The sequence below is a fragment of the Salvelinus alpinus genome, chromosome 24, assembly GCF_045679555.1.
Source record: "Salvelinus alpinus chromosome 24, SLU_Salpinus.1, whole genome shotgun sequence".
In the NCBI taxonomy this organism is placed as follows: Eukaryota; Metazoa; Chordata; class Actinopteri; order Salmoniformes; family Salmonidae; genus Salvelinus; species Salvelinus alpinus.
In genome coordinates, this window is record NC_092109.1 from 1,371,700 (window position 1) to 1,394,705 (window position 23,006).

Below are 23,006 nucleotides of genomic sequence, written 5' to 3' on the forward strand. Positions count from 1 at the left end.
AATATGTTATGAATTTGCAAAACATACAATATGTTACGAATTTTCAAAACGTATGGTATGTTACGAATTCCAATGTGTGGCTAACGTTACAGTAGCTAGGTTGCTAGGAGGCTAATGCTAACGTTAGCTAGGTGGCTAATGTTAGTTAGGCTAATGTTTAGGGTTAAAGTTCGGGTTCTGGTTCTGGTTAGGGGAAGGGTTAGCTAACATGCTATGTAGTTGTAAAGTAGCTAAAACGTACATATTGTGAAGTATAGGGAGAGAGAGATGTTCACACACATACAGCTTGTAGCTAGGTCTACTACTGTACAACTCACATATCATACCATATCAATGTATTTAGGCATGATCATTGTTGTATTGGTCTGCATTGTTTTGTAGTACAGTCACTGAAAAGGAGTGAGAAAGGGTAGGCTGGACTCGCTAGTTAATCTGATTTTGTTAATTTAAATGCAAATAATTGATCTCAGTGATAGACAGTATACAGGTATTTTGCATGCTGACTAACCAATGACATGGAAATGAGATTAATACTAGTCATGATCATTTTCATATATTTCATTAAAGTAAACTTAGTAGTATTGGCCTGACAGAGGCATTGATGCTAGTGGCTGGCTAGTAAGCAAAACTTTACGTTACACATCAGTCACTGGGGAAAACTGGTCCAGCCGCTTGGTAGCTATCTATTGTTAGTTCAAATAAAGAAAAATGCTGTACTAATATGAATGTGCAGTTGTAAACTAACTATAGTGATCAAAAATATAAACGCAACTTGCAACAATTTCAAAGATTTTACTGAGTTACAGTTCATAAGGAAATCAGTCAATTGAAATAAATAAATTAGGCCCTAATCTATCCATTTCACATGACTGGGAATATAGATATGCATTTGTTGGTCACAGATACCTTAAAAAAGGCATGCCAATTGCATGCTCCCTCAAAACTGGAGACATCTGTGGCGTTGGGTTGTCTGACAAAACTGCACATTTTAGAGTGGCCTTTTATTGTTCCCAGCACAAGGTGCACATGTGTAATGATCATGCTGTTTAATCAGCTTCTTGATATGCCACACTTTTCAGGTGGATGGATGATCTTGGCAAAGGAGAAATGCTCACTAACAGGGATGTAAACAAATTTGAGCACAACATTTGAGAGAAATAAGCTTTTTGTGAGTATGGAACATTTCTGGGATCTTTTATTTCAGCTCATGAAACATGGGACCAAACTTTACATGTTGCGTTCATATTTTTGTTCCGTGTATAAACCCACCACGTGGATGCGCACCAGACAGTCCTTGCACTTTGAAACCCACGCTCATCGTGACGTATTTCATATTTTATTACGATCCCGAATCAGCAGCTGCAGAGGCAGCGGGTACTCCTCCTGGGGTCCAAACAGGAAACAATACAATAAATAAAACACATAATATACATAAATACACATACATACACTCGGGCTCCCGAGTGGCGCAGCGGTCTAAGGCACTGCATCTCAGTGCTAGAGGCATCACTACAGACGCTGGTTTGATTCCAGGCTGTATCACAACCGGCCGTGATTGGGAGTCCCATATGGTGGCGCACAATTGCCCCAGCGTTGTCCGGGTTAGGGCTTGGCCGTCATTGTAAATAAGAATTTGTTCTTAACTGACTTGCCTCGTTAAATAAAGGGTCAATAAAAATACAAATACATAGCACATTTACATTACAATTTAGCCATCCAGAGCAACCCACGCCTAGTGCATTCATCTTAAGATAGCCAGATGAGACAACCACATATCAAAGTTGTATCCCAACCACGTATCACATACATACTACATTGCAAAATGCACAAAAATATCTGTGCTTCTCTTCACTGTCTCCACTGGGTTGTAAGGTGTTATTTTATCTGGTTTTATTACTAGCTTGAGTTACCTAGGGTGGCAGAGAGTTCCATTAAGTCATGGCTCTATTTAATACTGTGTGTTTCCCAGCCTCTTTTCTGGACCTGGGGACTGTGTGATACCGATGAGTGTCAGTTTGGTACCTTCAACACCTCGCACAAAGACAAATAGTGATGCAGTCAATCCCTCCTTTGACTTTGGTAACTGCCAATCCATGATAAGACAGAGGAAGTTAATCCATAAAACCTACGTTTTTTCAGCAATATGTTATGATCAATGATATCAAAGGCTGTATTAAAGTCTAACAAAACAGCTCCCACAATCTTCTTATTAATCTATTTACATTTTAGTCGTTTAGCAGACGCTCTTATCCAGAGCGACTTATAGTTAATGCATTCATCTTAATATAGCTAGGTGGGACAACCACATATCACAGTCATAGTAAGTACATTTTTCATCAATGATGTAGCTACCAGAAAAATGGGATTATGTAAGATACTCTTTGGGTTTTAGATGTTTTCGGAGGATGGGCAGGGACTCTGCTGTCCTAGCTTCAGGGGGATGTTGGTTCCACCATTGGGGTGCCAGAACAGAGAAGAGCTTGGGAGCTGCCCTCCCGTAGGGGTGGGAGGGCCAAGAGACCAGAGGTGGCAGAACAGAGTGCTCTGGTTGGGGTGTAGGGTTTGAGTATAGTCTGAAGGTAGGGAGGGGCAGTTCCTCTTGCTGCTCCGTAAGCAAGTACCATGGTCTTGTAGTGGGTGCGAGCTTCGACAAGAAGCCAGTGGAGTGTGCGGAACAGCGTGGTGACATGGAAGAACTTGTGAAGGTTGAACACCAGGCGAGCTGCAGCATTCTGGATAAATTGCAGGGGTTTGATGACACAAGCTGGGAGCCCAGCCAACAGTGAGTTGCAGTAGTCCAGAAGGGAGATGACAAGTGCCTGGATTAGGACCTACGTTGTTTCCTGTGTGAGGTAGGGTCATACTCTACGGATGTTGTAGAGAGTTAACCTGCAGGAGTGAGTCACTGCTTTGATGTTTGCAGAGAACGACAGGGTGTTTTCTATGGTCACGCCAAGGTTTTTTGCACTCTGGTAGGGACACACCGTGGCGTTGTCAACCGTGATGGAGAGGTCTTGGAGCGGGCAGGCCTTCCCCGGGAGGAAAAGTAGCTCTGTCTTGTCGAGGTTGAGCTTGAGGTGTTGAGCCTACATCCAAGCTGAGATATCTGCCAGGGATGCAGAGATACGTGTCGCCACCTGGGTGCCAGAACAGGGAAGGAGAAAAGTAGTTGAGTGTCATCCGCATAGCAATGATAGGAGAGACCATGCGAGGATATGACGGAGCCAAGTCACTTGGTGTATAGAGAGAAGAGTAGAGGGCCTAGAACCGAGCCCTGGGGGACACCACTAGTGAGAGTACGTGGTGCAGACACAGATCCTCTCCACGTCACCTGGTAGGAATGGCCTGCCAAGTAGGATGCAATACCAAGAGTGTGCACAGACTGAGACTCCCAACCCTGAGAGGGTAGTGGGGGGGGGTCTCTGATGGTTCACAAGGTCGAAGGCAGCAGATAGATCTAGGAGGATGAGATTTAGCTTTGGCAGTGCGGAGAGCCTCCGTGACACAGAGACGAGCCGTCTTGGTTGAGTGACATGTCTTGAAGCCTGACTTGTTGCTCTGAGAGTGATAGCGAGAGAGTTGGTCAGAGACAGCATGCTCAGTGTTTTGCAAAGAAAAGAAAGAAGGGATACCGGTCTGTAGTTTTTGACATCAGAGGAGTCGAGTCATCAGTCAATCATCAGTCGTTTGTGTCAGTGCCGAGCATGTTGAGTGCCCTTCCTTATAAGCATGCTGAAAGTCTGTTGTTGATTTGTTTTCTGTAAAATAACATTGTATTTGGTTCTAACACAATTTTTTCCAAAAGTTTACTAAGCACCAATAACAGGCTGATTATTGGTCTGCTGTTTGAACCATTAAAGCAGGTGTGCCCAACCTTCTCCGCTTCAGTCTCTTCTAAGCATGAAATAGCCTCCACTGTAGGCTTTTTGCTCGAATAGATCACACAATCTTCATCGCAACATCCATCACCTCTTTCATGTTTAACATCTTTCCGCACAAAGATTGCTGATAAATTACGCAGGGATGACTAAGAAAGTCTGGGAAAGAATCATCATGTTTGCACAATGCAACGAACCCACTAATGAGGCCTACCATAGCAGGTGTTCCATCGGTAGTAACGGAGACAAACTTACAAAAGGATAATTGGAATTTGTTAGCAAACTCCATAAAAGCTTGAAAAATATCTTTGCCCCTTGTATGTCCTTACAGTGGCAAAATGGCAAGTAGTTCCTCCATTGTACTCATGTTGTCAAATACCATTCTGATGAAAATGCATAACTGTGCCACATCTACCATATCTGTGGACTCGACAAACTGGAGGGAATAACACTTGCAGTTGTCAATATCATTGTTCAGTTGATCCTCGAGGTTCTCTGCTATTCCCTCACATCTTCTTACCACCGTATTTCTGGACAACTGAATGTCATTGATGGCAGCCATAATTTCGGTCTTATTCTTAAACAGCGAGTGTTCAGCCTCAATAAATGCTTCCTTGATCATCTCCCCATCTTTGAACAACTTTTAATGCTTAGCAAGAATGTGACTCACAATAAGGTGCAATGGTTGCCGCATTCCCTTTGGTCACAGGCATTGTGAAAATTGACTTCTGCGCTGCCAGTAATTTTTTTGGTTATTGTACCTTTCTTCTTTGTAATACAGTCTTTGCTGGAAAATCTCTTTCCTGGGTTTTGTGTGTGGTTTTAAAATGTTGTTCTATGTTACTTTGGGATTGCGATGCTATTATGGCAGATGAGGCACACACATTTTGAGTTTGACACGAAAAAATAATCCTCCCATTTCTTGTGGAAATTATACATTTTCTGTTTTTTTGTATCCTTCCCTTCACTCATTATTGCAGCTATTGACTACACAACTTAAGAACAACTTAAGAACGAATCTGGCTACACAGTTAGCTAGCTAGCTACCCGCCTGGCATCACCGTGACTTCGACTTAGAGTTGGCGGGCGGCATCTGACCGCACTAATTAGGCATACGTCAATAAGTGAGCAGGGACTGGTCATATTTTATGTAAATCACGTGACTATCAATCAAATTTCATTTATAAAACCCTTCTTACATCAGCTGATGACACAAAGTGCTGTACAGAAACCCAGCCTAAAACCCCAAACAGCAAGCAATGCAGGTGTAGAAGCACGGTGGCTAGGAAAAACTCCCTAGAAAGGCCAAAACCTAGGAAGAAACCTAGAGAGGAACCAGGCTATGAGGGGTGGCCAGTCCTCATCTGGCTGTGCCGGGTGGAGATTATAACAGAACATGGCCAAGATGTTCAAATGTTCATAGATGACCAGCAGGGTCAGCAAATAATAATAATCACAGTGGTTGTCGAGGATGCAACAGGTCAGCACCTCAAGAGTAAATGTCAGTTGGATTTTCATAGCCGATCATTCAGAGAATCTCTACCGCTCCTGTTGTCTCTAGAGAGTTGAAAACAGCAGGTCTGGGACAGGTAGCACGTTCAGTGAACAGGTCAGGGTTCCATAGCCGTAAGCAGAACAGTTGAAACTGGAGCAGCAGCACAGCCAGGTGGACTGGGGACAGCAAGGAGTCATCAGGCCAGGTAGTCCTGAGGCATGGTCCTAGGGCTCAGGTCCTCCGAGAGAGAGAAAGAAAGAAAGAAAGAGAGGAGAGAAAGAAAGAAAGAAAGAGAGGAGAGAAAGAAAGAGAGAAAAAGAGAGAAAGAGAGAGAATTAGAGAGAGCATACTTAAATTCACACAGGACACCGGATAAGACAGGAGAAATACTCCAGATATAACAGACTGACCCTAGCACCCCGACACATAAACTACTGCAGCATAAATACTGGAGGCTGAGACAGGAGGGGTCGGGAGACACTGTGGCCCCATCCGACGATACCCCCGGACAGGGCCAAACAGGCAGGATATACTCACACCCACTTTGCACAGCCCATATCGGAAAGATAGGTAGGAGAAAGCCCATGTAATGCTTTGTAGGTTAGCAGTAAAACCTTAATATCAGCCCGTGCCTTAACAGGAAATATAACTGCCAGTTTTGGAGCAGTGGCTTCTTCCTTGCTGAGCGGCCTTTCAGGTTATGTCGATATAGGACTTGTTTTACTGTGGATATAGATACTTTTGTACCTGTTTCCTCCAGCATCTTCACAAGGTCCTTTGCTGTTGTTCTGGGATTGATTTGCACTTTCGCACCAAAGTACGTTCATCTCTAGGAGACAGAACGCATCTCCTTCCTGAGCGGTATGACGGCTACATGGTCCCATGGTGTTTATACTTGCGTACTATTGTTTGTTCAGATGAACGTGGTACCTTCAGGCGTTTGGAAATTGCTCCCAAGGATGAACCAGAGTTGTGGAGGTCTACAATTTTTTTTCTGATGTCAAGCAAAGAGGAACTGAGTTTGAAGGTAAGCCTTGAAATACATCCACAGGTACACCTCCAATTGACTCAAATTTTGTAAATTAGCCTATCAGAAGCTTCTAAAGTAAATTTCTTAACTGACTTGCCAAAATTATAGTTTGTTAACAAGAAATTTGTGGAGTGGTTGAAAAACGAGTTTTAATGCCTCCAACCTAAGTGTATGTAAACTTCCGACTTCAACTGTGTATACAAATACAGCCAGCCTATTTATGCAAATAGGTCATATATAATTTTCTTTATTTGAACAAAACATTTAAAAAATACCTGATCAAATAAGAACATTTATATATGAGTGTATTCTAGGAAAAAAATGTATGTAATACCTGAATTCCCACCAAAATCCTTGAACTTATTTTGTACATGCCAGTAAAATGTTTTTAGGTGCTATAAGTCAGTATCTGATGGATTATAAAAATTCTAAAAGTTTAGAGCATCTTCATCCATTGTTCAACTGTTGCATTCATTATGATTGTTTTTAAAACCTTTGAACAATTTTGATGACTGTTGCTATGTTTTGTACGTTGAATGTGGCAAAAAGTCCTGCAGGTCACGTCCTACATATTTCTTTATATTCCTTTCGAAGTCGGGTAGGATGATCATTTGGCCAATATTAACTCTGGGTGGTTGGCATTGATAATGGACTGGGGCACGCATGCAGGAGTTGTAGAGAGTGACAGAACCTGTGAGGGTGACTTCAGGTTAGTTAGTGTAGCTAGGTCATAGACTATGACTAAGAAGCATTGGTTGTGAGGGACATAGAGGGACACACACATCCTTGGGCTTTGATGGACAGTAAAAGGGTTGCAGAGGAGTTAGAGCTGATCAAGCATGGTGCACAGAGACCACTATCTAACAGTCAATCCCCAGCCACCATAAACGATCACATACAGCAAGTTTTACCATCCTAAGGTGCCTTTTGTTTGCCAAAATGGCATATGTCCTTATAGGGATGTATTAGCACAATTTCCCAGACCAATGCATGAGTCACTCCAGCTTGTCATGTGTGGTTGCATCCTCCCCATACACCATAATGTTACCAAGTCAACATACACTACATGACGAAAAGTATGTGGACACCTGCTTGTCGAACATCACATTTCAAAATCATGGGCATTAATATGGAATTGGTCCCCCCTTTGCTGCTATAACAGCTTCCACTCTTCTGGGAAGGCTTTCCACTAGATATTGGAACATTGCTGTCGGGACTTGCTTCCATTCAGCAACAAAAGCATTAGTGAGGTCGGGCACTCACTCTAAATGTTGGGCAATTAGGCCTGGCTTGCAGTCGGCGTTCCAATTAATCCCAAAGGTGTTCGATGGGGTTGAGGTCAGGGCTCTGTGCAGGCCAGTCAAGTTCAGCCTCAGAACATTATTCTTCCTCCACCAAACTTTACAGTTGGCACTATACATTGGGGTAGATACCGTTCTCCTGGCATCCGCCAAACCCAGCTTTGTTCGTTAGACTGCCAGATGGTGAAGCGTGATTCATCTCACCAGAGAAAGCGTTTCCACGGCTCCAGAGTCAAATGACGGACGAGCTTTACACAACCCCAGCTGACGCTTGTGCATGGTGATCTTAGGCTTGTGTATGTTATACACCTGTCAGCAACGGGTGTGGCTGAAATAGCCGAATCCACTAATTTGAAGGGGTGTCCACATACTTTTGTGTATCTAGTGTATAAGGCAACTTCGGAGCAGACAGCCAGGATGGTGGACATGATTGTCTGGAAGAAGCAATGTGCCAGCTCAACTCAAATAGGATAAGAGTGCACCGGAACATCCCAATATGCATCACAAATACAGTGATCCAGCAGAAGGTTATTGGATTCAGGCAGATGTATTGGACTAGCAATGAATCAAAGCTTACTTTGATAAGGAGGTGACTGAAGAGCCCAATCTTTAAAGTTATACCACAGTGGGGGCAAGTTGTAGAGCTAGAGAGAGGGTGAATTGGAATTCTTGGTGTTGCCAATCCAATTAGTCTGCTGCCTTTTTATATATCCAGACAAAACTGTTCTAGTGTATATGGTGAGCACATTGGATTCCTCACATAGTTGAAGTACACAAAAATAGCCTTGAGTACAGGTCGTAAGTGCAGTACACACATCTGAAAAATGTATTTCACTTAAAGTGTGTACATAATACAGTTTATTAAACCACCATTTAATTGTACTGTGGCAGCCATATTGGATTTGGAGTCAAATCTAGGGAGGAGGGGGGGTAAAGTAATTGCAACGGTAGAGGCTGAACATATAAAATCCACAGAGAAACCTTTGACTGGAAAAAATTACAGTTTTCAGTGTCTGAGCCCAGTTGCCTTAGAGCCGATTACAATGCCCACAACATAAAAAAAAAACTTGTAACTGTATGCATTTTTGTCAGGCAGGACCATACAGCACTGAATGAGATCAATGTTATGTAACAGCTACCAAAAAGTGAAGATATTTCTGCCTATTGTATCTGTGTGTTTACAGGTCTATATTTCCAAGATGCATCAAGATATCCTAATGCTGTTTGTTTGTGTATGTAAAGCAGACAACTGACTACATGTATTCCACATTTTAGTAATATCAGACAGTGCAATTTTGGGTTACATGAGTATGTGGACATCCTCCCTCCAGCCAGGCATTCTGTTTTCCATATAGCAAATTGCAAGAGCCACATCATCAAGAAACATGTTACTGTATGTATTTCTATCAGACATGACCATACTGCACTGAATGAGAGAACATTTGACTCGGTAAGTTGTCTGTTAAACACAAATATTCATAGATGATATATACTGTTTGAGTTAAGGGGGGGGTCACAATATCTATTAACTTAACCACTTGGTTTTATACAACCATCCATTTCATATATGGATGACCTTAGAGATACCTCCGGTAGGGGTGTCTCAAGAACTAAAACTATTTGAGGATTGGCCATTATCATATTAGATAGCATCCCATGGCATATGATAAAAAAATATAAAAACATTGTTGTGGACAATGTTGGTCCTATGAATTGTCATTTAAAAAAATCACACTACTGTTCAAAAATTGATCAGAAATACAGTGTAGACATTGTTGTAAATGACTACAGAGATAAAATGTAGCATAGTCTTGTTTGATAAAATCTATTTTTATTTTCAAATGTAGTTCTACAGTTTGAACCCCTGCGGTCTCTGGCTCCACACCCAACCCGCCCGGCCATCTATAAGTGCGAAAGTTAGTGTATAAGCTAATGTTCCATCATGTATGACATTCCTGGGAGTGTGTAAACTGAAATGTTTTACCATATCATTTTTGTATGTTTTCTATAGTTATGTCCTTGAAAATGTATCAATTGACCAATTCGGCACATTTTGACAGACTTCATACAAAACACTGTGCAGTATTGTAATGCTCCACTGGATAAATCTGAAACTTTATACACACACTGCTGCCATCTAGTGGTCAAAATCCAAATGTCACCTAAACTGCAATATTGTATTATGGCCTTTCTCTTGCATTTCAAAGATGAAAAAAAAACCACATTTGTTTATATTATCTTCTACCAGATCTAATGTGTTATATTCTCCTACATTCATTTTACATTTCCACAAACTTCAAAGTGTTTCCATTCAAATGGTATCAAGAATATGCATATCCTTGCTTCAGGTCCATTTTAGGCAGAAATGAAAAAAAAAAAGGGTCAGATCATTAAGAGTTTAATTGACAATATAGTGAATATATTTTTCGTATACGAAAGAGTAAAGCAGAGCACACAAGATTCATTACGCATTTCTCTTCTATCAAGATTCTCACTTGGATACCTACATGTTTAATTTCTCTCGTCTGAAGCACTTCATTCCAAGGGTCATTTTGAGGATGGACAAGCAAACTATTTAACCATCCTTTAGGTTGTTAAACGTGACAGACAATAAAAATGCTGAACAGAGGAATCCAGCAGAAAGTAAATAGCAGCTCTTAATTTCACAATCTCATATACATTACCAAAAAAAATAAAAAATCATACATTTCGTGACATTAACAGTGAACATACATAATTTCTTTCTTGTTACAGTGGAGAGTTGAATAGAGTTTATTTCATGACCGAGTGGCACATCTGTCTACTCTACGATGTGTTTATCTGAAAACGGTGTCTTGTTTTGACTCCTAACATCCTTGATCAAACCAGTGATGTAACACCTGCAGGATAAACAAGACAAGGTCAATTGATTCATAAAATAACTATCTGTAAATCATATTCTAAAAACAGTCAGGGCTCGGAAAAGGATAAATACTAAAGAATATACACAAACGAGAAAACAAAGCATTAAACTGAACAAAGCATGCACATCCATGTATTGTGTGGTGTGTTGAAATATGCATAGCCAAGCCTAGCCTGATCTTCTAGATCTGATACATATCCAAATGGCATTCCCAATAGCATAATAAAAATAAAACAAAAATGTAAATATCTTCTGGGTATACCACAGAACTCTAGATCACTCCCTTGAGCAGAAATTTTGTACACATTCATGAGCTCTGTTTGAATACCCATACTAACATACTGTATACTTAATGAGTATATACACTACATACTATTAGTTCATTTTAGTATACTGTAAAGGAACAGTATGCTTTCAGTTGAGCGCACTAGCTCTTTGCCTGTCTTCCGGAAGTTGATTCTGTTGCTATGCAACCTCTTGCTAGCATAACAAATGACTGGTTAGACATTTTAAGACATCTGGTGTGTTCTTAAATGCAATCTGGAGTGCCAGAGTGTGCTCGTAAATTCAGAGCGTTTGATTTGAGCGTTCTGACCTTACAACGGCAGTCAAGCACCCAAGCTAACGTTGGCTAGCTTGCTAGCTACTTCCAGACACAAATGAGACCACTCTGACCATTTTACTTAACCTAGCAGAGCTGGTTAGGCTGTTTATGTTATCCAGAGCTGCTGGCAACAATTTAATTATGCTTTTTTGACGACATTTACTGATACCGGCCATATTCAATGGGTGTTGAGCGCTCGTAAATTCATTATTCTGCGCTCTGGTACACTCAGACGAGAGTGCTCTTAAATCGGAGTAGATAGCCAGAGCGAATTTACGAAAGCATTTTGGGCCCTAAAGTACAGAAATTGTGTCCTCTGCGTGTATACATCATATTTTGGCGAATTTAGTACGACATCCGGGAACTTTTGGCATACTAACTATATCCATACTATGACCAATAAGCATACTATATACTCAATTCACGTCACAAATAGTACGAGTATTCGAACACAGCTATGGTCTATTTTATTCTACATCACTAACTTAACACACTGATACAATTGGGTGTTCATAACTACCAATCATTAATGAGTACCTTACCGTGTGAGCCTTTGCACTGTTTGAGCGCCTCATTGAAGCCCTCGCACAAGCTGAGGTCTGCCTCAGTGGTGGCGCAGTTCAGGAACTGTCGCACCTCAAACATGCATGGGCGAGGCTGGGAGGAGACAGGTCGAGCGGCGGCCTCCTGTAAATGGCACAGACACACACACTTGTCAAATATACTGTAGACATCTGATTTGACTTCAGTGTGACAGTCATTATCTCCATGCTAGCTCAGATACATTATGAAACATTCCCACCTGTCCTTTATATCTTTGACATAACAAATCAAATTTTATGTCATATGCGCCAAACACAACAGGTGTAGACCTTACAATGAAGTGTTCACTTACAAGCCCTTAACCAACAATGCAGTTAAGAAAAAAAGCGTTAAAGTATTTACTAAAATAAACTGAAGTAAAAAAAAATATATAAAGAAATAAAAATGAAGAAAAATAACAATAAAATAATAATAGCGAGGCTATATACAGGGGGTACCGGTACAGAGTCAATGTGCGGGGGCACCAGTTAGTCGAGGTAATTGAGGTAATATGTACATCTAGGTAGAAGTAAAGTGACTATGCATGGCTAATAAACGGAGAGTAGCAGCAGCGTAAAAATGGGGGTGGGGACAATGCAAATAGTCCAGGTAGCCATTTCATTAACTGTTCAGGAGTCTTATGGCTTGGGGTTAGAAGCTGTTTAGAAATCTTTTGGACCTAGACTTGGAGCTCCGGTACCGCTTGCCGTGCGGTAGCAGAGAGAACAGTCTATGACTAGGGTGGCTGGAGTCCTTTTTGGGCCTTTCTCTGACACCGCCTGGTATAGAGGTCCTGGATGGCCGGAAGCTTGGCCCCAGTGATGTACTGGGTCGTACGCACTACCCTCTGTAGTGCCTTGTGTCACGGAGGCCGAGCAGTTGCCATACCAGGCGGTGATGCAACCAGTCAGGATGCTCTCGATGGTGCAGCTGTAGAATTTTTTGAGGATCTGAGGACCCATGCCAAATCTTTTCAGTCTCCTGAGGAGGAATAGGCATTGTCGTGCCCTCTTCGACTGTCTTGTTGTGTTTGGACCATGATAGTTTGTTGGTGATGTGGACACCAAGGAACTTGAAGCTCTCAACCTGCTCCACTACAACCCCGTTGATGAGAATGGGGGCGTTCTCAGCCCTCCTTTTTCTGTAGTCCACAATCATCTCCTTTGTCTTGATCACGTTGAGGGAGAGGTTGATATCCTGGCATCACACATAAGGTAGTAAAGGAGTGCAATTACTTGATAGAAGATTTCAAAGTTGCATAATGTTGCTTGTTTACTGACGAATGTCTGGTTTGGCCATTCCAAGTACCGTGCTGCATACTTTCATGGAAATTCAAGGCAAATTTAAATTATCGATACATTTCTGCATAATGCACCTTTTGAATTAGTTCAAAAGATTTCAAGAGATTTCATAGAACAAGCTATCTTTTATGTTCCTTGTTTACTGCATCTAGGGCATTCCATTGCTGTGGCTAGGCTACATGATGTTCTGCTTTCAAAACCTCAATGGCAGGCTTACATGATATAATACTAAGTGATCAAATTCATCAACAATAATTGTATAAATGCCAGAACTAATCTTGATGGAGTAATGCCACTTTTCAGACATCCCATGGGCCAGACAATCCTTTAATAGTTTGCTTCATCCAAAACTCTTTCTAGCTGTTGTAATACTGTCAGCGCTAGATTAAATTGCCTCAGTCATCGTGTAGAGTCAATGTCTGACATCAAGGAGTATAATGTGACACTTCTTAGTGAGTGAATGGGTCGCTTGCATGACCTCACTTAGCTGAAGGGAGGAGTTTGGGCTTTCTAGGACAGGTCTAGTTCCATTTTCAGAAAAGCTATCAAGAAATCAAACTGTGATATATCAAACTGCGACGTCACATCTGTAAATACCCCAAATACCTGCCTCTGTGTTTTGGGCACATAACAGAGAGAGTTCCCTGTTTTTCAATGGCACAATACTGAGTGTCAAACAATGTCGTTAGGTCCAATTCTGTTTCCTAAAATGTAAATTTGAAAGCTGAGAAGTCAAACCCCTTAGGGCAGTAGCTTATCTCTCCAGTGCTGCCAAAGTCAGAGACATCCTCTGCTGTCCAACAATCCACACCAATTTAGTACTGTCAGAACAACCTATCTTTCTTTGGCTGTTGTTCTTTTCAGACAAGACACTCATTGTCAGGTGAATCGAATTTAGGTAGGAGTTCAGGTAGGCTTTGCCAGTACAACGGCCCAACATAAATCACCTCCTTATCCACTGTTCTGGTGAATGGAATAACCTATGGTGAAAATCTATCAATCCCTATCACCTGTCAATGTTCCTGAAGAAGAGGAAGCCATTTAGAAGTATTGGAAAATGGCCTATTTCCATTCACAGGCTCTCACTGGGCCCCCTGCCCTGCTCACCTGGTATGTGCTGGCGGCGGGTGTGGCTGATTCAGCGCTGCTGCCACCACTGAAGGCGCCTGTGAGGGCACTGCCCATGACGTGGCCCATGGCCGAGCCCACTGCAACCCCTGCTGCGGTGGTGGCCATCTGGGCCATGAGGCCGGGCCCTTGGGGCGCGGCAGGAGCGGCGAGGGCTGACGGGGGTGGAGCGGCCGGGGCATGATGGGCCGGGGATGAGCTGGAAATATAAAAGAGCACACAATGAAGAGAACATGGCCTCTAAAATGGAACATCAACATACCCAAGGGGGAGGGGGGGGGGGGGTCAGACTGATGTAACATAATTTTGCTCTGACATCACTTGCACGGATTACAATTGTTATTTTGTTGAATCAGACAGCCTTGCATTACCTGATACATTACATTATCTACATCAGGGGTTCCCAAACTTTTTCACCCGGGGCCCCCCTTCAGCATTGGGGAACATCCTGCGCCCCCCCCTGCGCGCGCATACCATGTCTATTTCTATGGGAAAAGCACTGTTCATGACACAAACTGTTCACACCCCTTTTGTTGGTGGAGAAATGTATTGCAGGTTTAAAGCTTATTTCCTGCAATTCTACACATTTTGTCATAGGGTGCTAAGAAAAGGTTGCAGTTTCAAAGCAAATTTTCTTGCAATTCTATACATTTTGCAATGTCTAATGTGTGTCATATGATATGAGTGACAAATTACAACAATATTTATGGGCAAAAAAAAATTTCTAAAATGTTTAGCTGACATGGGCTAGTTGATCTGGAAATTTCAGACAAGTTATAAATAGCTCTAAGATATGCAATGACTAACATGGCAAAAATAACTGATGACGCACTACCCAATTTAAAAATTGCACCTTGTGCATTCTACTATGACAACTTTCAAGAGTAATTTTAAAACCTGGGAACCACTGATCTACATGATCATCACCAGACTCTTCATCAACCATCTCCCTGACCACCACCTTCCTCTGATCAAGCCATGAGTTGTCCCTCTCCATCTTCAGAGGATGCATGCATTCAAAGACTTGGCCTCCATTGGTTAGTAAACAGCTGATCTCTAAATCTTATACCTCCACATAGATTATTATCACCAAGAAAGAATATGTGCAGGAAAACAGTAAGACTGACAATAAGAAACAGCAATTATTTAAAATTGATGGCATAATTTGTTCTTTGGTTTATGCAAACTTTTCTAGCAAATGCTGACCTTCTACCCACTGCCCTTGGGGTCAAGAACTGAAAAATGACCCACAAATTTATCTAAGAACCTTTGTGATGCAGACAACTATTAGGAAAAGTGTCAGTCATATGGCAGTAGTTTTAGGGCTGTGTTTCTAAAACAGCTGTGTGTCATTCAATTACAATTATGCATATTAGCACTATAACCAGTTAACTGCTATGCAAACGAGGCTGTTAACATTTTAATAAACCGGCATCTGACCTAGTTGCATAATCGTTCAAAACACATTACCTAGTTGGTGGTGCCGAAGAACGACTGGCACTGCGACTTCCTCTAGCCATTTTTTATGCAGATAATATGTTCTTTACAACTTCAAACTGTTTCAGCCAGGATAGTCTTATCCTCTTCTGAAGCCTCTTGTAACGCAAATAGATCGTATGACAGCACGCACACGTGCCAATGACCTTGTGTGGATTGCGCATGCGCAAACATACCTGTAAATTCTCACTCATGCGTAGAGGCGATTACCTATTTACTGAAGTTCAGTACGTTTTTTTTTTATCACATAACAAACAAAATATGTAGTTTGTTCATTCTAAAACTGACATCAGAACGGTAAACAGATAAACGGTAAACAGATTATGAAAATGTTTTACTAGACATTTCTCTGACTAATACGATGGCAAGCATGACAATCTTTCAGTGACGTTCCAGTGTCCCCAAATATCTGTTGGACTGCCAATGGTCAAAATTGTATTCCGTAACAAACAAAGTATCTTGCTACATGTAACATTTCAACAGATAAATTGTAGAAAAATATGACAATGTTCTACCAATATCTGTCGGTCACTCGCTGATGTATTGCCTTTGGCCACTTGATGGCGGTGAAAGTCCGTCAGAAAATAAGTCAACCCTCAGCAATTTATCGAACTATGATTAGAATGAAGATTACATTTCAAAGTTTTTCTGTTATATAATAACTCCCATCAGTTGTTAATTATCATTTATTTTTATATAGACAACTAATTAACTAAACAATTAAACAAATCTGTGAGTTCTGTAAAACCTTAATTGAAAGGAATATCATCATCATGCAGAGGCAGTCGAGTCAACAATCAGCACGTGGTGGCAAGAATACTTCAACTGCACAACTTTAATATGTCCTGACATGTTCCCCAACTTTGCGACTACTAAATATGTTTTTTACATTCAGAACTACTGACTAAAACGTTTACAAAAGTACTGGAGAACTTGTCTTGTTTATAGAAACCCATAGAATTATATTGTAACATTTTGTATAATGTATAATGTATAGTATCCCTCGATCATGTGTAGTACTTACTATATAATTGTGTAGTTTAATGTAGAATACCAGAGTAAATAGTACCTTATTATCAAAAAAAAACACTGAAGTAAATACTACAGTAATGTCCGCAAAAACACAACACTTTTTTAACTATAATAAATACTACAGTATTTCATTTGCATATACCTCCCCTCCCCCATATCAAAATTTGTGCCACCATTAAGTGAGAAACCTACAGGTAACTGCCAAAATAAAGGAAAGACCACCATAACTGGCAGCTTCATTAAATAGTTGCCGCAAAACACCAGTCTCAACGTCAACAGTGAAGAGGCGACTCTGGGATGCTAGCCTTCTAGGCAGAGTTGCAAAGTTCCATATTTCAGACTGGCCCCCCAAAAATTAAAGATTAAGATGGGCAAAAGAACACTGGACAGAGGAACTCTGCCTAGAAGGCCAGCATCTCGGTGTTGCCTCTTTCCTGTTGACGTTGAGACTGGTGTTTTGCGGGTACTATTTAATGAAATAATCATACAAATTATGGATATTAAACATTTAGGTACATACAAGTGTCTTATATCGGTTGAAAGCTTAAATTCTTGTTAATCTAACTGCACTGTCCGATTTACAGTTGCCATTACAGCGAAACCATGCCATGCGATTGTTTGAGGACGGCGCCCCACATCACAATATTTTTCCACCGGCACAGGTTTCATAAATTCACAAATAGCGATTAAATATTCACTTACTTTTTGAAAATCTTCCTCTGATTTGTCATCCAAAGGGTCCCAGCTATAACATGTAGTGTCGTTTTGTTAGATAAAATCCTTCTTTATATCCCAAAAAGTCAATTTAGTTGGCACCATCGATTTGAGTAATCCACTCGTTCAACATGCAGAGAAAGGAATCCCAAAATCTACCGCTAAACTTTGTTTCAACATGTCAAAATACATTTCTATTTACTCCTCAGATACCCTAAAATGTAATTAAACTATAATATTTCTTACAGAAAGACATATGTTCAATAGGAAACCGATTTTAGCAGGTGCGTCTTGTCTTCATCACACGCCCAAACACGAATTTCCAAGACTGTGTCCTTGTACTAAAACTCATATTTCTTATTTGTTTTGGAAGTTACAAGCCTGACCTTGAACATAGACTGCTGACACCCTGCGGAAGCCATAGGAATTGCATCCTGGGAGCTAGACTTCCGAATGCACCTATACTTTCCATTGTAAGAGCACGGCCTCAAAAACAAAATTCTGGTTGGTTTTTATTTTTATTTTCTCCTACCATATCTATTGTGTTATAGTCTCCTACATTATTTTAACATTTCTACAAACTTCAAAGTGTTTTCTTTCCAATGGTACCAATTATATGCATATCCTGGCATGAGCAACAGGCAGTTTACTTTGGGAACGTCATTCAGGTGGAAATTGAGAAAAAAGGAGCCCTAAGAAGTTATTGAAGCTGCCAGTTATATCGGTCTTTCCTATATTTTGGCTGTTACCTGTAGGTTTCTCACTTAATGGTGGCACAAATGGTGATATGGGGGAGGGGAGGTATATGCAAATGAAATACTGTAGTATTTCTTATAGTTTAAAAAGTGTTGTGTTTAATCAGAACAACAATTTTCAGCTGTGCTAACATAATTGCAAAAGGGGTTTCTAATGATCAATTAGCCTTTTAAAATGATAAACTTGATTAGCTAACACAATGTGCCATTGGAACACAGGAGTGATGGTTGCTGATAACGGGCCTCTGTACCCCTATGTAGATATTCCATTAAAAATCAGACGATTCCAGCTACAATAGTCATTTACAACATTAACAATATCTGCACTGTATTTCTGATCAATTTGATGTTATTTTAATGGACAAAAATTTTAGCTTTCCTTTCAAAAACAAGGACATTTCTAAGTGACCCCAAACTTTTGAACAGTAGTGTATTCATATAGAAACTGGGTGGTTCCAGCCCTGAATGCTGATTGTCTGACAGCCGTGGTATATGAGACCGCATACCATGGGTATGACAAAACAGAGAGATCCTTGATGAAAACCTGCTCCAGAGCGCTCCGGACCTCAGACTGGGGGCGAAGGTTCACCTTCCAACAGTACAACGACCCTAAGCACACAGCCAAGACAACGCATGAGTGGTTTCAGAACAAATCTCTGAATGTCCTTGAGGGGCCCAGCCAGAGCCCGGACTTGAAACCTATCAAACACCTCTGGAGAGACCTGAAAATAGCTGTGCAGCGACGCACCCCATCCAACCTGACAGAGCTTGAGAGGATCTGCAGAGAAGAATGGGAGAAACTCCCCAAATGGCACGGCTGTCAATGTTTTGGTCCTTAAATTAAACTGGTATACTTTTTTATTTATCACAATTTTCTTTAACCAATTTTGGTCTTTAATGCAGGGCCCGCCAGACAAGTTCCTTACTTTCCCCCACCTCCACTTGCCTCTTCCATTTTTGCGGTAATACTGCAATTAGTTGATTGTAACTTTGGGAGAGCAGATATTTCCATATATTTTTGTTAGCTGCATGTGTGACAACTACACCAGTCCTATTTATGATATAATTTACAAAGATTATACCTTTTTTAACCTCTTTCAGCTAGGGGGCACTATTTTTATGTTTGGAAAAATAACGTTCCCAAGGTAAACGGACTATTTCTCAGGCCCAGATGCTAGAATATGCATATAATTGACAGATTAGGATAGAAAACACTCTAAAGTTTCCAAAACAGTCAAAATATTGTCTGTGAGTATAACAGAACTGATTTTGCAGGCGAAAACCTGAGGAAATCCAACCCGGAAGTGCCTTTTATTTTGAAAAATCCCTGTTCCATTGCTTGCCCATCCTTGCCCATGGTGTTTATACTTGTGTACTATAGTTTGTACAGATGAACATGGTACCTTCAGGCGTTTGGAAATTGCTCCCAAGGATGAACCAGAGTTCCACAGGTACACCTCCAATTGACTCAAATGATGTCAATTAGCCTATCAGAGACTTCTAATGCCATGACATAATTTTCTGGAATTGTCCAAGCTGTTTAAAGGCACAGTCAACTTAGTGTATGTAAACTTCTGAACCACTGGAATTGTGATACAGTGAGGTATAAGTGAAATAATCTGTCTGTAAACAATTGTTGGAAAAATTACTTGAGTCATGCACAAAGTAGATGTCCTAACCGACTTGCCAAAACCGACTTGCCAAAACTATAGTTTGTTAACAAGAATTTTGTGGAGTGGTTGAAAAACAAGTTTTAATGACTCCAACCTAAGTGTATGTAAACTTCTGACTTCAACTGCACATTCAAATTGGAACTGACCGCGTTTTAACTACTTTGCAGATATGAAACAAACAGACAGTCATAATATCAGTCAAAATATCAAATTCCCACATTATGCTAAAATATCAACTTCATAAGAGGTTTTAAAAATAGGTTATATTTGACTCAAAATTACATGTAGAGTAATGTCACGACTTCCGCCGAAGTCGGTTCCTCTCCTTGTTCGGTCGGCGGTCGACGTCACCGGTCTTCTAGCCATCGCCGATCCACCTTTCGTTTTCCATTTGTTTTGTCTTGTTTCCCCACACAACTGGTTTACATTGCCCTCATTACTTGTCATGTAATTAACCCTCTGTTCCCCCCATGTCTGTGTGTGTAATTGTTTATTGTGTAACGCAGAGTGGTTAGTGTTAATTATTTAATGAAAGTCAACAAAACACTTCAAAATACAAAACAACCAACAAACGTGACAAAACCGAAACAGTCCTGTGTGGCACAAACACTGACACAGGAACAAACACCCACAAAACACACGTGAAACCCAGGCTGCCTAAGTATGATTCTCAATCAGGGACACCGGACTGAGGGGCAGCACCGGACTGAGGGGCAGCACCGGACTGAGGGGCAGCACCGGACTGAGGGGCAGCACCGGACTGAGGGACGGATCCTGGCTGGCTGGCTCTGGCGGATCCTGGCTGGCGGATCCTGGCTGGCCGGCGGCCGGCGGATCCTGGCTGGCCGGCGGCCCTGGCGGATCCTGGCTGGCCGGCGGCCCTGGCGGATCCTGGCTGGCCGGCGGCCCTGGCGGATCCTGGCTGGCCGGCGGCCCTGGCGGATCCTGGCTGGCCGGCGGCCCTGGCGGATCCTGGCTGGCCGGCGGCCCTGGCGGATCCTGGCTGGACGGCGGCCCTGGCTGGTCCTGGCTGGACGGCGGCCCTGGCTGGTCGAAGGAGGACACGTGCTCTTGAGCACCGAGCCCACCCAACCTTACCTGGTTGAATGGCCCCCGTAGCCCTGCCAGTGCGGCGAGGTGGAATAGCCCGCACTGGGCTATGCTGGCAAACCGGGGACACCATTTGTAAGGCTGGTGCCATGTACGCCGGCCCGAGGAGATGCACTGGAGGCCAGATGCGTTGGGCCGGCTTCATGACACCCGGCTCGATGCCCAACCTAGCCCGGCCAGTGCGGCAAGGTGGAATAGCCCGCACTGGACTAAGCACGCGTACTGGAGACACCGTGCGCTTTACCGCATAACACTGTGTCTGACAAGTACGACGCCCTCTCACTCCACGGTAAGCACGGGGAGTTGGCTCAGGTCTCCTACCCGGCTTTGCCACACTCCGCGTGTGCCCCCCCCCAAGAAATTTTTGGGTCTGACTCTCGGGCTTCCGTGCTAGCCGCGTACCTTCATACCGCCGGTTCCTCTCTCCGGTTGCCTCCAACTCCGCCTTGGGACGGCGATATTCTCCTGGCTGAACCCAGGGTCCTTTGCCGTCCAGGATCTTCTCTCAAGTCCACGAGTCCTGTGTCCTCTGTTGCTGCTGTCGCTGCCCTTTACCACTCCGCTTGATCCTTTGGTGGTGGGTGTTTCTGTAACAGCTGTCCTCGCTGACAGAAGGAGAGGACCAAAACGCAGAGTGGTTAGTGTTAATTATTTAATGAAAGTCAACAAAACACTTCAAAATACAAAACAACCAACAAACATGACAAAACCGAAACAGTCCTGTGTGGCACAAACACTGACACAGGAACAAACACCCACAAAACACACGTGAAACCCAGGCTGCCTAAGTATGATTCTCAATCAGGGACAACGATTGACAGCTGCCTCTGATTGAGAATCATACCCAGCCGAACACAAACATCCCAACATAGAAAATCACACATAGACAAACCCACCCAACTCACGCCCTGACCAACTAAATAAATACAAGACAAAAGAAAACAGGTCAGGAACGTGACATATTGTCAGGTTGGCACTGTTCTGGCTGGTTTGCGCCGGGTTATATTTTACACCCGTGGTTTTGACAGCCTGTACTTTGTACTTTGTTATTTTTGAACTATGTGCTGCCTAACTTGTTCTGAGGGCATTTGTTTTTGTGTCGCGGTTACGTTCTATTCATATATTGCCTCAGTAAAGTGCCTTGTCCACTCATCTCTGCTCTCCTGCACCTGACTTCCAATGCACCAGCTACACCCACACCTTGACAAGTAAGTAATTGTCAGCAAAATAGATGGATGCTGTTCAATGCGTGATTCATATAAATCACAAATAGGCTACATTTCTCAGGTAGTCCAACAAATATTGCCTGCCCCGGTCTGCTAACTGCTAGCCCCTGCTAACTGCTGGCTTGCCAGCCCCGGTCTGCTAACTGCTAGCTTGCCAGCCCCGGTCTGCTAACTGCTAGCTTGTTTAGCCCCGGCCTACTAACTGTTAGCTTGTTAGCATCGGCCTGCTAACTGTCTGAATCGCCGTGTCCCCAGTCAGCCCAACCACTCACTGGACCCATGTGTTCACTTGGCTACTCATGCCTCTCTCTAATAGCAATATGCCTCGTCCATTACTGTCCTGGTTAGTGATTACTGTCTTATTTCACTGTAGAGCCTCTAGCCCTGCTCAATATGCCTGAACCAACCATGTTGTTCCACCTCCTACATATGCGATGACATCACCTGGTTTAAACGTCTCTAGAGACTATATCTCTCTCATCATTACTCAGTGCCTAGGTTTACCTCCAATGTACTCACATCCTACCTTACCTTTGTCTGTACACTATGCCTTGAATCTATGCTATCGTGCCCAGAAACCTGCTCCTTTTACTCTCTGTTCCCGAACGTGCTAGACGGCCAGTTCGTATAGCATTTAGCCGTACCCTTATCCTACTTCTCCTCTGTTCCTCTGGTGATGTAGAGGTTAATCCAGGTCCTGCAGTGCCTAGCCCCACTCCCCAGGTGCTCTCATTTGTTGACTTCTGAAACCGTAAAAGCCTTGGTTTCATGCATGTTA

The 23,006-nt window shown here is 42.4% G+C and overlaps 1 protein-coding gene across 1 annotated transcript; it reads right to left on the reverse strand.

Moving 5' to 3' along the window:
- Positions 1-10,086: 10,086 nt before the first annotated feature.
- Positions 10,087-16,294, reverse strand: LOC139551988 (coiled-coil-helix-coiled-coil-helix domain-containing protein 10, mitochondrial-like). The gene is made up of 4 exons (XM_071363322.1): positions 15,692-16,294; positions 14,201-14,420; positions 11,753-11,897; positions 10,087-10,583 (listed from the first exon to the last, which is right to left on the reverse strand). Exons 1-4 carry the CDS (start codon positions 15,739-15,741, stop codon positions 10,564-10,566), a joined length of 435 nt encoding a protein of 144 aa, XP_071219423.1. The 5' UTR covers positions 15,742-16,294; the 3' UTR covers positions 10,087-10,563.
- Positions 16,295-23,006: the final 6,712 nt, after the last annotated feature.